At 38.3% G+C, this 15,727-nt stretch overlaps 1 protein-coding gene across 1 annotated transcript in view; it reads left to right on the top strand.

Annotated features, from left to right (window-relative positions):
• LOC140239855 (uncharacterized) overlaps positions 1-15,727 on the top strand; it is a 71,406-nt gene that overhangs the window by 50,998 nt on the left and 4,681 nt on the right. Inside the window, exons 7-11 of the mRNA XM_072319677.1 lie at positions 1,591-1,688; positions 2,916-3,060; positions 3,832-4,152; positions 12,174-13,214; positions 15,207-15,345. Coding sequence (XP_072175778.1) covers positions 1,591-1,688; positions 2,916-3,060; positions 3,832-4,152; positions 12,174-13,214; positions 15,207-15,345 — 1,744 coding nt within the window. The remainder of the gene's footprint in view (positions 1-1,590; positions 1,689-2,915; positions 3,061-3,831; positions 4,153-12,173; positions 13,215-15,206; positions 15,346-15,727) is intronic.

The following is a 15,727-nucleotide window of genomic DNA, read 5'->3' as shown; positions in this document are numbered from 1 at the left end:
GTCATATTTTTGGTGGATGATTTGTTTGCGCTCTATAGGCTACATTTCTTGAGGAATTTTGTTCAAATTTGATACGAAGGTCTACCATGATAATCATAAGCTACAAGTGGGAAGTTTTGGATGTGCCACCCCTAGTGTTCCGTCTTTTACAGGGTCAAAGGTCGTAATTATTGTTGATGGATGATTTGTGTGGGCTCTATAGTGCCGGGGGATACAATCGCATTGCGCGGCAATGGACATATCTAGTTGTTGTTGTTGTTGTGGCTATCGTTGTGTTAAATAGTCAGCCCATATATAAGACAAGTTTCTACCCATGTCAATAAGAAAGAGAATGTAAGTTTACGCGATTCGTATGCATATCATGTCTGGATTTGAGTGTGTGTGTGTGTGTGTGTGTATGTGTGTGTGTGTGCGTGTGTGTGCGTGTGTGTGTCTGTAAGTGTGTGTGGTGTCAGTGAGTTTTAAGAGGGTGAAATTTATAAAATGTACATCAGTACTGGTCAGAAAAGTATCTCCGCAAGTTATTATACTTTAAATAAGTGTACGAATATCATAATTATCATATTAGTGGTCCCACCTCAAATCCAACTGGACCCCATGGAAGACCAGCTTTACGTAGCTGAATATGGGCTATTCAGCCATCTTCTCAGATGGAAAATGAACAAACAAGTGTACGAATGAAGGCGGGTATACATCCAGTGACGAAGCTTTGCCAACCGCACTTTATTCAGTCCAAGCTTTGGCCTTTGGCCTTGTTCACGGCTGTGAATGTATCGTAACAAGCATAATGTCATAAATAGATTTCAAAACAAAACAAAAAAACAACGTGATAAATACAGTGTGTAGCTAATAAATAGAATAATACGCAAGAGTATACCCGGATAACAGACTTTATAGACAACTCTTCCTTCCCCACCTCCCTCTTGTTTTTTTTTTTTTTTGTTTTTTTTCTCACCTCAGCCCTTTATTTATTTTGCAACACAATGTATATCACTTCCACTCATCTGCACCTAGCAGTAATATATTTGATGTGGGACATTGTTTAACAAGCTTTACATTTTTAAAGTCACACGAAACATTTTACGTAAACCTCAACCTAGTTCATTTTTGGGGGTAATTATACAAAACAAAGTACTTGTCACAACAAGGGGTTTGTGTTACATGTCAATGGTTTGTGAAAATACATTGAAATTGAATTGAATTGAATTATATATATATATATATATATATATATATATATATATATATATATAATATATAATATGTATGTGTGTGTGTGTGTGTGTGTGTGTGTGTGTTTGATGGCATAGATCTATATAAAACGCTTTATCCTGGCGGGGAAAGCGCATGTTTTAGAAAGAAGACACCAAACAGTTAGTCATCGCATTCTTCATCAGCGACCAGGATGCGATGTGATGTTAGATATATATATATATACATATCAATCATATCATATATTATATATATAATGTATATATATATATATATATATATATATATATATATATATATATTTATGTTGATTATTTAATAATGTATACTAAGCACACCTGTCCATTCACTATGAAGATGTATAATCATCTCCTACAGTGCTGCTCCGCAACATAGACTGGGATGTGTGGTTGGGATTGAACGATATAGAAGAGGAAGGGCGTTTTCTTTGGAGCGATGGAGCGGATACCTCGGCGGTAAGTATAACATTTTGCTGGTATTATCAACAAGAAGTCAGAGAGGTTTAAAGTACTCTCAGTCTCACCACTCTTACCAGAATAGACCTTCCCGAGCTGTCTTATCACTGGTTGAGATTAAAGCGACTCTACATGTAAAAAAAATCAGGAAAATCTGATAAAGGACACTACTTAAATGTCCGCCGGTTATAAAACGGTAAATTAGATGCGATTAATGAAATTAAGACTCCCTAAAATCTTCATATGGCGGGGACGTGATTATTGACCTACAAATTTTAAGTGAACCTGGTGTGCCTTTAAGAACCTCTGAGCAGAGCTTAACAAGCGAAAAGGAAGACCTGCAAATGAAGATTTTAACTTAGATATGGGTTAAGCGCCATTCATTCTACAAATCTTCAAGTAAGTTCATCCTCAAATAGAGCGAAATAAAATATGTCCAGTGACTTCTAACTGGCAGCATAGCAAGAGACAAGAGTAAAAGCTTCGAGGTAAATACTTTGTACATGTATAGAGATGAAAAAAAAAAATGATACCAATTTCAAACAAAGATTATTCTTGAAGTTACTACATGTATTACGCATTTGCTCTTTTTTTTTCATCAGCAAATATTTCAACATAACAAGAATGAAGTAAGCTCATTTCGCGATAAAAATCTTCAATTGGGAAATGAAAGCGAAGCTCGTTCTGTTACTATGGTACTCGTTGAATCTGTCGTGTATTTTATACTCCTTTCTTATTCTCTCGCATCCTTTTCCCTTCTTTTAACTCAACTTTCTTGTGAGTTCAAAATTCGCATCAACGTGGGGCGTTCGAGTTTTGCCCACGCTGGTCCTACCTTATGGAATAACTTATTTTCAGTCCAGACAATGCCAGAGAAAAAAGAAGAAAACATGCAAAATGACTTTCAGCAGATTTATTCAAAAGCTGTCTAAAAGCCCGTTTGCTTATTCATGTCTTTGTTGTATGTATGTATCATATGTATGTATGTATGTATGCGTGTTTGTTTGTTTGTTTATTTGTGTGGTGTGTTTTTTTTTGGGGGGGGGGGTTGCTTCCTTAACTTCATAAAGCGTCCTCTTTTCTTATTCTATTTGCAGAATACTCCACACAGTGGTTTTGGTGCACTATAAATCATCAATAAAGTATCAGCATCATTGTCACCATTACCATTATTATATTACGCGTGTGATGTCTATTGATATTATTATGGTTACCTTGTATTGCCAGGGAGGCTACACTAAGTGGGCTGTTGGAGAACCTAACAACTGGGCTACATCAGAAGATTGTGTTGTGATCAACGTGCAACTAGGTGGACAATGGGACGATACGCCTTGCAACAGATATCATCGGTTCCCGTGCAAGATGCCAATGTGTAAGTTCATGAAAGGAGAAGTGTTTGATGGGAAAACGGCTTAAGCGCCATCTTAAACATCTTAAAGCCAACACAAGGTTCTCGTGTACCTGCAGACAATATGGCAGAACTGTAAATTTTCACTGTGTTAGATGGAATCTCTAAAACAAGTTTACGTGTGATATTACCGAAGTCAAATTGCTCGAATAAATATGGGTTTGCCTAGCCAATTTCGTCAAATTACTATCATTCTCTCTCTCTCTCTCTCTCTCTCTCTCTCTCTCTCTATATATATATATATATATATATATATATATATATATATATGCATACATATAGGCCTACAGTTACATGTATGATTATTTACAATCGTTGTATTTTGTTTTTAGCTTGTTTTCGTTTTTGTTTTTGCTTTTTGAAACAGTGGACCTATACTTGGGTCAAACGATTCCAATTCATCTTTGGGCATCCAGATCATTGCCTACAAATTTCAAATTACGATAAAAGCATTCAAGTTAGTGTTCGGGGATGGATTTCCTAATTTTGTGCTTTCAAATCAGTGCGATGGGCGGGGTCAGCACTTCTAGACTTTCGCTAGATTTTTTTAATACTTTTTTTTTCTGCATTCATGAAATTCATAGTATTCTATATATTGTAGAGAGAATAAAAAAAATCACATGTACTGATAAAATGTACGTAAACTTAAGCATAAAGATTAGAAAGAGAACAAAAGAGTATTGTTAAAATAAGCGGCAGTGTCGTCCTTTCCGTTCTGGATTTTGTTTTCCACAGTCGCCAGCTTCAACCCGATAGCCATCAGCTGCAGGCCCGAGAACTACTGGGGCGCGCAGGCCTCGTGTCGGGGGTGGAGAGCTGGCATGCTCCCACTACCCCGTGGTCACTCTTTCCTCACTGGGCTGGCCGAAGCGGTGAGGGACAAATGCGGCAGCGACAGACTGATTTGGCTGGACTGCACCTGTTGCTGGACACCAAAGCAAAGTACGAACGGAACGTCCTGGGAATCAGCAGAGGGATCAGGCGACTGGCTGTGCAGGTATCCCGAAGACTCGGGCATATTCCGTCTCGATTGCGATGAATTCGCGGCAATGCCAGGTGAGTATTTGTCATGATTCCACCTCCCCCCTCCCCCCCCCCCCACACACACACAGACAGACACATTTCAGTAGCATTCGATGGAGCTCAAGGTAAATGTTTTTTGACCATGTCCAAGAAGAATATATAAAAAAAATGCATGTAGTGTTTCATGTGTGTGTGTGTATGTGTGTGTGTTTCACACACACGCGCGCGCACACACACACACACACACACATTCATATATGTACATGGCTATGATTGTATATTTGTGTTCATTTTCATTTGATTTCATTTATTTTCCACATCCTGATAAAAAGCATTTACAAAGAATACAGGAACGATAAATGCACAGTAGAACATTGGAACAATACAGGAAAAAATGTCCAACTTACAACAATTATTCACAACAGACAAACACAACATAAAAACAGTTATTTCACTTTGTGGGGGGATCAACATAGACCGCTGGTCTTTCTACTGTTCTGTGGCTGATCCCAAATACAACGACAAAGAATAGTTACATCGATGCAATACACACGAGAAAACTCTACTAAAGAAAGTACACAATACATAAAAGAAGGCAAGAGTCATCAAAGTGTGGTACTTATACACTGAGTAAAACTTGAAAGTTATAGTGTATCTTTATGAAGAAGAAAGAATTTGTAACTTCTTTTAAATATTGAAAGTCTATTAGACAATGATTACATTTGGCAAATCATTCCATAGAACAGGTCTCGTATATTTGAAAGTGTATCTTGAAATGCAGTATTTAAGATTTGGGACATACAATCTATTCATCTGTCTAGTATTGTATTTATTCTTATTTTGGATGAAGGAAGTATCAAGAAACTTTGGCAAGATGTTGTTCATAATATGTGTACATGAAAACAGCGAGAAAGAATTTGTTCATATCAAATATCGTCAATAAGTTATATTCTTTGAATAAAGGACCTGTGTGGCTAAAAAAAAAAAAGGTCTATTACTAATCATACGGATTGCACGTTTTTGTAAAATAAGAATGCGCTCTAAGAGATACTTTGCACAATTTTCCCATATTATGTTACAGTGAGATAAATGAGGCATAATCAAGGTGTGATATAACTTGGCAAGAATTTCAGAAGGTACGATTGCACGTATACTACTGATTGCACCTATTGCTCTAGAGACTTTACAGCATACTTCATTGACATGATATCTCCATGTTAAGTGATAACTCCAGGAGACATTCACAATTTATCTTTGATATTTATATGTGATAGCACTATTCTCAGAAGGTCATAATCATCTCCCTTACACATACACATATTTGAAAACACCAGGTTAAAGAAGGGGGTATCACAAATGAAATATTTGTCCAAATGACATAAACACCAAGTAAGACTCGGACTCGTGACCTCCTCCTAGTAGGTAAGTTTGAAAGTTGAAGAGTGTTAACCAGCGTGCTCATTCAGCATCCTCGCCCGGCGTTTGTATCATTTTAAGTCGTTCCGTGAATATTGTGTTCAAGTACAATGTATAACGTATATGTGTGCATGTGTGTGTGCGTGTATCTTGTGTGTGTGTGCTTATGTGTGTGTGTTTGCGTATGTGTGTGTGTGTGTGTGTGTTTCCACATCGCTGCTTATGCATGAAAAAAAATTATCAAAAAAAAATGAATTTGAGTTCCAATATCCTTCTTTATTACTCTATTGACTGATTACCTTCATATTATATCGGGACATTGAGTTGTGTTTGCTTTGAGTTCCCCACCCATCTCTTATATCCTCGCCTAATCAAGTCTGGTCGAGAAAAAACTGAATAACAGTAGGCCTGCGTGTGTAGTAAGAATGAAAATGGTCAACCTTCATCGTTAAGTTCGTTTTCGCATAGCCACAATTTTTGCTCAAACTTCCAGCTGTGTTGTATTAAAGAAATGAAGCCAGACAAACAAAAAGCCATGACGTCACATAAATTGGGTGGCGGACGAAAGAAATCGGACAATAATAGCTCAACAGTTATGTTTCTATAAGTTGCGGTGCCTCCATCTCTGGACAAGAGCAGTATATCCAATAAAGTACATAAATTCTCTCCGACATGATGTTAAGGGTAACATTATTATCCCCTTGCCATCTGAAGAGGTAGGTTCAGTGTTCTTTGATCAACTACTACAGGAATAAACTTACATATTAAAATTAGTATCCTAAATTTACCCAACCTTTAAAACCAGACCATTTAATCAAAACTTCAAAATTCATAACATTTCAATGAATTCTCCGATTTCTTCCCAAACTTCACTGATAATTTAATACCATTGATGTTTGTACATTCTCAGAATTCATATATCTAAGGTATATATGGTTGCATAAGGTATATGTTGTTGTAGATAATTTATTTCGAATACTACATGAATCTTTTGTAAACGTTTGGACAATATCATTTCATGACATGTATAATTTGTATTATGTTTTGATTTTCGTTGATTGGAAATAAACTATGATATGATTATGATTTAAAGGTAAATCCCCTTTTAATTCACTCCTTGTTTTTTTCCTTTCGAGCTTTTGTTACCATATCAATGATTTTTTTTTTATTGCTCATCTGGGCCCCGTTTCATAAAATGTTGATATGATAACAACTCTTGCTGGAATGGCAATTGTCATGACAACGACAAGAATCCAGCTTCCTGATTGGCTGTTGCTATTGGAAGTTGCCATTCCAGCAAGAGTTGCCATCCTAACATCTTTTATGAAATGGGGCCCTGTCGTGCCTGTTACTTACACGTTGTTCTCACTCATGGCACCATTAAATTGTGTTCACAGCCGCTGCATGCCCTAAATGATAGATACTTGGTTCAAAGTCCTCAAACAATTTGCAATGTTCACAGCCGTGTCCCTCATGACCCGCTCAAGGAAGTGAAAAGCCGGGGTAATGCTGGGTAGTTTGGAATTGATGTTGATACAGAATCCCATACACAAGCAGCGCCGTTTTTGTTGAAAAGGCACCAGCCCTTGGTATCTATGACTTTGTTATTATCTTGAACAATTTGTAATGTTCACAGCCGTGTCCCTCATGACCCGCTCAAGGAAGTGAAAAGCCGGGGTAATGCTGGGTAGTTTGGAATTGATGTTGATACAGAATCCCATACACAAGCAGCGCCGTTTTTGTTGAAAAGGCACCAGCCCTTGGTATCTATGACTTTGTTATTATCTTGAACAATTTGTAATGTTCACAGCCGTGTCCCTCATGACCCGCTCAAGGAAGTCAAAAGCCGGGGTAATGCTGGGTAGTTTGGAATTGATGTTGATACAGGATCCCATACACAAGCAGCGCCGTTTTTGTTGAAAAGGCACCTGCCCTTGGTATCTATGACTTTGTTATTATCTTGAACAATTTGTAATGTTCACAGCCGTGTCCCTCATGACCCGCTCAAGGAAGTGACAAGCCGGGGTAATGCTGGGTAGTTTGGAATTGATATTGATACAGGATCCCATACACAAGCAGCGCCGTTTTTGTTGAAAAGGCACCTGCCCTTGGTATCTATGACTTTGTTATTATCTTGAGCGTCAGTATTCTTTCATCTCGTCTCCCTCCAGCGTGTGACGAGCAATCGAAGACTCCGGGATATTTGGCGATAGCAACGGAAGGACAGAACATTACCCTCACCCATGTCGATGCATCAGTGCTTGCACGAAGGGTTTGCATACGTGAATAACATGACTTAAAGTCGGAAATTGGCAAACATTCAATCAGGACGGCTCTAGGAAGTTTGGGGATTATCAAAATCACTTCACTGAGATCACGTGTCATCACAAAAGTGTTAATCAATGAAACGTCAAGCGTTTCTTTATCAATTTTCGTCACTGTTATACCAATGTTTGCTTGATTTTACTTTTTTGCTGGTTTGTTAATGTTTTGATGATTGTAGGCACCATGCAGTGACAAGAAAGAAAAATAGACAGACAGACAGAGGCATGTTTAGATGCATTATAAAATGAATACATATTTCTTCTTTCCTTTAATCGTAAGTTAGTTTTGGGAAAAACACCATGGTAAGCTAACGTATTCCACCGGTTATTGAAAATGGGCATAGACCAAAATTAACATACTATATTTCATGTACAGTAAGTCAATTTACTCTTAGTGAAATTGAAGGGCGAGGAATCGACATTTAGCCATATGGTTTCTCTTGCTGGAATTTAGAAAAAGACAATCTATGTGCTTGTTTAGATTCAGCTTGCAGAGAATGTGCTCTCTTAGTTTTCGTCATTTCAAGTTAATACTATAAGCTAACAATACAAACCCTCGCCTTTGCGTCATAGATGGTTCTGTTAAAAACGTTATGTGAAGTAGAATATTATACGTCAAATGCAATAACAAAATTACAATTGCACTGTCATTTCTCTGTAAGGGTTTTTGTTTTTCTTTGTGCTAAAGTGTCTGAAAAGGCTCAAATTTCAAATATACTTTGTCCATACCTAACTGGTTTATACGAAATTATCATTACTTAGTTGATTTACATTTTCTTGCGATTAAACATAATTGCTATGTTAGTCTACCACTGCAGCACTCAAAGTAGTATTGCATGACAGAAGCCTGTAAAAGATGATCTGTTCGTGATGTAACTTTTTTATTTCACTTAATGTCCTTTATGATGAAAACTTACAATATGATTAAAAAAATATATGTCCTGTGGGCGTATAATACAACTATATTAAGCAGGTGAATCGCTGATATTGGCACCTTTGGGAACTTCAAAACATTGGACTTTTCAGAGAGATGCAGTCAAGCGTGACGTCAGAAATTTCTAAGTTTTTATTGAATTGTCCAATTGCTTTCAAACCGTCAAAAGTGCATTTTACCTGCGTACGCTAGCTTCTTAGCATTGACTGAAAATCGACATCACGTTGTGCTTGGGACAGACTTTCCCCCCAAAGATGTTATTGGGGGTTAATTTCTCGATAACTCTGAGCTCTCAATTGTCCAGCCATTCGTTATAATATTGCATCGATTATAATGATTTATGTAATAACTAATCATTAGTATATCAATTTATGTTAGTTCCATTCAATGTGAATCGATGTCAAACGAAACGAACGAAAATGTAGAGAGTTGTTACTAGAATTATCACAATATCATCAAATCAGTGACAATGTTGGTATAGAAAAGGTTAATTCGTTATCAAAGTCTGAGTAGGCTACCTTATAGAATATCTTTTTTTTTTTTTCATGACCTGTTCTTAACATAATATATTCATGTTTACTTTCCCGGAAGACTTAGACCATTTCCAAATCAGCATTCAAAAATCGGTGACAAAGATGATAAACGAATGCAACAAAATATCTTTTTGTGTCCTCTTCTTTTTGTTATTTTTTTTTGGAGAATATTAAATGTTTTGCTACACTCTAAACTAGGATGTTCTATTTCGTTTTTCGTATCATTCGTATTTTCAGTAGATTTTTTTTGACTTTCTTTGTCTAGTGAATATTATCTTTTACTATTAACTTTACTTCCATTCAGGCTTATATCCCATCTATGTAATATTAAAGGGCTCCTCGCCTTCCTGTTTTGGCACTGAATTTGTGTATTTTATGGGCGTGGTCGCTGAAAATCGGTAGAAAGAGGTCTCTTTTGACCCAGAGATACATGAAATCTGTATCTTGTGACATTCCTTGTTTGAAAGCAGCACAAGCTGTTAGAAGTAACATTTCGCAAAGTGGTCAAACTTTTAAAAACTGTTTTTGTTCCTTCCTGTCTATAATCGATCCTTTAATTTACCTGAGACTTTTTTCCCCAATATATCATACATTTTTGCATGCCATCACAGTTCAGTGCGTGATATGAATACACAATGCAGAGATAACGATAGTACTTTACTTTGAATAGAGGGTGGGTTCAACAGGCGCGCACGGTCCAGAGGCTCCGGAGAACTGCCGGTAAACGTACATGGGCTGGCGTTCACGAAGACAAACATTAGTATTTGAAGCCACGTGAGTCCAAAGTCCACGGGCGTGTATCGGGGATGGGCGGGTGGGATACGGATGGCCCGCGATGTGAAGCCACATTGTGCTCTTCCCTTATAGTCTGCTACAGTCAGTCAGCAGTACGTCGTAATTGCACTTGAACTCTGTGGGAAGTCTTTATCGTTAACATAAACACTCTCGAGAAGATTCGTCCGTTTCCAGCTTATAATTCTGTCGGCAAACCTTTGCGGCATGTAGGAGAAATTACCCAGCAGGGACTGGAAGTGTGGGAGACATACCTCTCAGGTGCTCCGGAGCGAAATGTAGATATTGTGTCACTATGCATTTGCCCGAAGTGTGCCTGAAGTTTGCAGCCAAGATGAGAGGGCAAAAAGCTGTTTTATTCACAGGAATAGTATGCGTATTTCTTGCCCTCGGCCAAGCAGCCGTCTTGCTTACAAGCGGGCGATTCCAGCATTACTCTACGCAGGTGGTGATTGGTAAGTACCATGGGGAAGATATATTTCTCTTTGTAGATAATGGCGTAGGGAATAAAGATAGTTGTAACTGAACGTTTGTTTTCGATTGCCACAATCATCAAGTATTAATACAGTGGACCTCCATTACAACGAAGTCCTCAGGGCTGGTGGATTACTTTCGTTATGCCAAAATTTCGTAATAACCGAACATTATAAACAATAACGTAAAGTGGAGCGGATAATGTTGAATTTTTGATTCGTTGTAACCGAACAAATTAACAATAAAGTAGCAAGGAATTGATAATATTGCGTCCTGAATTTTCAATTCGTCCCTAACAGGGATTTCGTTATAACCGTGTTCGTTATAACGGGAGTGCACTACCGGCATTTGCAGTTATAAACTTAGGGATCCCCTCCAGGGTTAAAGGGATATAGTACAGTATTGGTGGAGATGAGAATTTGGCATTTAACTTTTTGCAAGATACCAAGAAAACACTTGTCATATAGTACAGAGCATAACATTTTAAGAGGAATTTAAAGTTTATTTGATGAAAATCAGGTTTGGAATGACTGAAACATCCAAAAACAAAGTAAAACAAAGCGATCGTGATAAAGTGTGGGTCCCACACTTTAGTAGAATCGCTCTTTTTTGATATCTCAGCCATTTCAAAACCAATTTTCATCAAATAAACGTTGAATTCCTCACAGAATTACATGCTCTTTCATATTTCTTAAGAGGCTTCTGATTATCTCACCAAAAAAAAAAAATGTTACAAACCTGAAATTAGGTCTCAACCAAAACTGTACGATCCCTTTAAATGGGACTTGAGGCTTATTACCACTTGGTCTTCGATGGTCTACTTTCCATTTCCTTGAACACCATTACAGCTATAAATTCATTTGATCTATTATCAATTTCGTCTAATTCCCGTTTGGTCTAATCCTTGGTTTAATATCTATTTGGTCTAAGCCTTACTTTTGTCGTATGTCCAGTTTGGCTAGTTATCATTTCGTGTAATGGCCAGATGGTCAAATTGCAAAGTTTGTCTTCTTGGATTGTTCCCACTTTGTCTTATGCAATGCGGTAATTTGACGAAATGGGCAAAGCCCATCAGATCACCAACTGGGAAAAGGCAGGAGCTGCGATTTATCTAGGAGAGCGGCTCTTTTGCATGTAGACAAGAGGTTTACTGGAAAGAATGGAGAAGCAGAGTCAAGTATGTGATAGAGAGGGATTTCGTTACGGTACTCTACATGCCATAAATCGATATGTAACTTTTCGTTAAGGTCATAAATTGAACATGGAATCTAAGGGTATCATTGATGCAAACACATTTGCTCGTCCTAAAATTGTCACACTGGTTCATCTCGATCAACTACTGTATAATGATTCGTTCGTGTGACCGCAGGCCAGTTCAAAGTAAACTGGTGAGAAGGCATCGTATTCATGTCAAAAGAAACAGACTTTTTCTTGTCAGAAGTATTTCTGGGACTTTCTTCCAAACAAAACAAACCGTAGATACAGTCACGAAACAACTACGTATGAAGATATCTTAACTCGCGTTCTTCAATATTTGTGAGATTCAGTCACTTCCAAGGGTGCTCTTGTTTACCGTTGCAGGATGGGGTATCGGTATGTCGTTAGGACTGGCTTGCATGTCGTTCCACATCGCCAGCTTTCCATGCAGTCAGCTCATTCCAGTCAGCACAATTATGCTGAAGTACGCCCTCTTCTGGTATTACAAAGTGACGTGGAGGAGAAGGTGGAGGACTTTCGAGAAGTTGACGCACAGGTGCACCGAGGAGCAGACTGCAGTGCTCCTGCAAAGAATTCGCGCAAACGAAAATACAATCTACGGCAGAGCGCGGCAATTCAAGTTCATTCGCTCGGTGGAGGATTTTATGCGTCGCCATCCACTCACTACGTATAAGGATTACTCGGGATATATTAAACGTGTTGCCAATGGCGAGATCGGAGTGATGACCAACAGTAAACCCAGCATTCTGGGGAAAACCTCTGGCACGACTGGCATTTCCAAGCAGTTCCCAATCAGTGGTGAGTGTTTGGACGAATTGACGACGGGCGCGACAGTTATTACGAACGTGCTACGGAGTCGACACGGCGTGGCAAACTCTCTGACGCTGCAGATGAACGCTTCACTGCTGACGGCCTCACGGACAAGCATCTCCAAGGGGGGCATTCCGACTGGGCCTCTTACAACCTTCGTCATCGGGGACGAGGTCAAGGAATTGATGTTTACCACGCCCCTCGTCGGTTTCGACATCGGCCACGAGCCGACGGCCATGTACGTCCACGCCCTCTTTGCTTTGCGAGACGAACAGCTCGGCTCGATCTGGGCGCCCTTCGCATCGACCATCTACATCTTTGTCCGCTTTCTGGAGATTTCTTGGAACATGCTGGTCAATGACATCAGGAACGGTACCCTGTCCGACAACCTGGAGGGCCTCTCAGCCAAAGAAAGAGAAGAACTGAGTGGATACCTGGTGAAAATGCCCGACCGGGCCAACGAAGTGGAGCGGCAATTTCGGATGGGATTCGAGAATATCGTGCCGAGACTGTGGCCTCGTCTGATAGCTTTGTATGGAATTACTAGTGGATCGATGCAGACCTTCACTCGACGATTAAAATATTACATTGGCGGTAAGTCACCTTCTTATAGTTAGAATTTCCTCTGTAAGATTCTAAATTTACACGTACACGGACAGATATAGACAGACACGCTCACACACATGAACATAACACAAGAACACGGTTGAATGTACGATATTTATAATTCTTGAGATCTCGTTGAAATATAGAATACAAACGAACATAAAGAGTCATGATTTGATACGATAATGACGATTAAGAACATCAACTAATGATGTGCATAATACAAAGGTAAAGACTTCAAAGCCTATGGAGCTGTTTGGTCACGTACTATCAGAAATTGCTTTTTTGGGTTTTGGTATGATCTCACAAGAGATAGAACTTGTCACTTTCCATGAGGTTGTTACATTGTCCATACTCACACAAACACACTCAAGCACACACTCACACTCACACACATGCACGCACACAAGGTAAAGCAACATTTGAACATGGTTTTCAATGAGACATAAGCAAAGAAAAACATGGACCCCAAGGCCCGTATTTTGCTAAAAACTTAGACCGAGATTATTAAGATTGTTTAAAAAGTCCCTCAAAAGGTCATTATTACTGAATTATTGAATAATTATTCATGAAAAGTTGATCTCTCTTATTTTGTATCTACATATCTTTGTATTGTGTGTGTGTGTGTGCGTGTGTATGTTTTATGTGTTTCCTCACTAATCTGACTTGTAACGTATGCCTGTAAAATACCTCATTAGAAGGTTTAAGAGAACTTACTTCCTCACAAGGCTTCTGAAGCTTTCCTTCAAGTTCTATTTTTTCATTTCACATTTAATTTTACCAAAGGCTGTATTCCTCAGTTAGATATCTAAGTGTGTTATTCTGTTAATTTGTTATATCTATTATGTTATACATTCTTATCAATTATTGTATGCTTTGTATTTGTGTATGTATGCATTGCATGTTTGTTTGTTTTTATTGTAGAAATGAATAAACGCACTGAACGGAACTGAACTGAGTTCAAACCCATGTCTGGGTCTAAAGTGGGTGTAAACCTTGGTTTACAGTAGAATACCGGCCCAAGAGATAAAAACCAGCTGTGTAGATTATTCAGTTGATTCAGTTGAATCAACTTTTTTTTCTTTTTCTTCTTTTTTTTCAGAATTGCCTTTTGCTGAAAGAAGCGATATATATGCATGAATGAAGAAACATTACTGTTCAGTTCATTTTGATTAAAAACGATTTGTTATCCACAACGTATTAGAAAACGTTATCTTTAGACCAGAGATTTATGGTGTTTCCTCCGTAGTCGTTGTGAGAAAAAAAAAGGGACGGAAATGTTTTAGGTTTCCTGCTTTATCATCAAAACCTATGCTGGCATTGATGCACCATAACAACAACAACAACAACAACAACAACAACAACAACTGGTCTTCATGTATTTATAGATGATCAGATGATCAAATTTAGAACTTGCTACAACACATTCCTTCTTATGATGTTGGAATGTAAATTCAAATTTTACTAGCTTTCTCAAAATAGTATCTAATCAACATTCAGTAGCCAAGTGCTTGTAATTATTTATAACACCCCTCCCCGTACGTATGCGTTTACAAGAAGAAAATGTGTAGGTCAACGCATTATTTTCTGTAAGTAAACACATATGACATAACATTTTCTTCTTTTATATACAGGTTCATTTTATTTGACACAGTCTATGATGTAGTGTTATGTGTAAGATTGTATGCAATGTGATATGTTTGAGTTAAAATTAACGCCGGAATTAACGATTCTTTGTGGAGTTGTTTTTATTGAAATGATTAACAAATAGACCATCATCGACGCAAATAATCATCTGTTACTCATTGTCTTTGAGTAATAACCATGATAAAATAATCATTGGCAGACATTTGGTATACTCGGGTATGTTGTATCCCACTGAATAATCAGTTAATCAGTTGCAACATGTTTGAATGTAATGCAGAATAGAAGTTAGATAGATTGTCAAATCATTCCATGGTGTGCTTTCTCCCATAGCAGATCGTAAGATCTTCTCGGGGTACTACGTCAGTACGGAGGGACTGATTGGGTTCGCCTGTGAATTCCCGGATGACGGTCAGACAAAGTATATGTGCATCCCAGACGGACCGTTCTACGAGTTTATACCAGCCGATTACTGGTAGGAACCAATTCCTTTCGCTCCTTCTACCCCTGCACCCCTCCCTCCCCCTTCTCCCCCCCCCCCCCCCTCTCTCTCTCTCTCTCTCTTCTAATAATGATGTGATTCCATCTAGACAATGATATCTACAGATTTCTAGTTACAAGTCATTCTGGACCTAATGCCTTAATGATTATTGTCGCCAAAGTTGCATCGGACCGTTCTACGAGTTCATACCAACCGATTATTGGTAGAAATCAATGCCCTTCACTTCACATAACTTCACTCCCCCCCCCCCCTCTCTCTCTCTCTCTCTCCCTCTCTCTCTCTCTCTATATATATATATATGGGTTTTTTTTTTTGTTTTTTTTAACAATGCATTCTGGACAGATATTCTTTAATA

This window comes from Diadema setosum, chromosome 16, assembly GCF_964275005.1.
Source record: "Diadema setosum chromosome 16, eeDiaSeto1, whole genome shotgun sequence".
NCBI lineage: Eukaryota > Metazoa > Echinodermata > Echinoidea > Diadematoida > Diadematidae > Diadema > Diadema setosum.
Note: the sequence above shows the minus strand (reverse complement) of the source record. Positions and strands in the feature narration are given on the sequence as shown.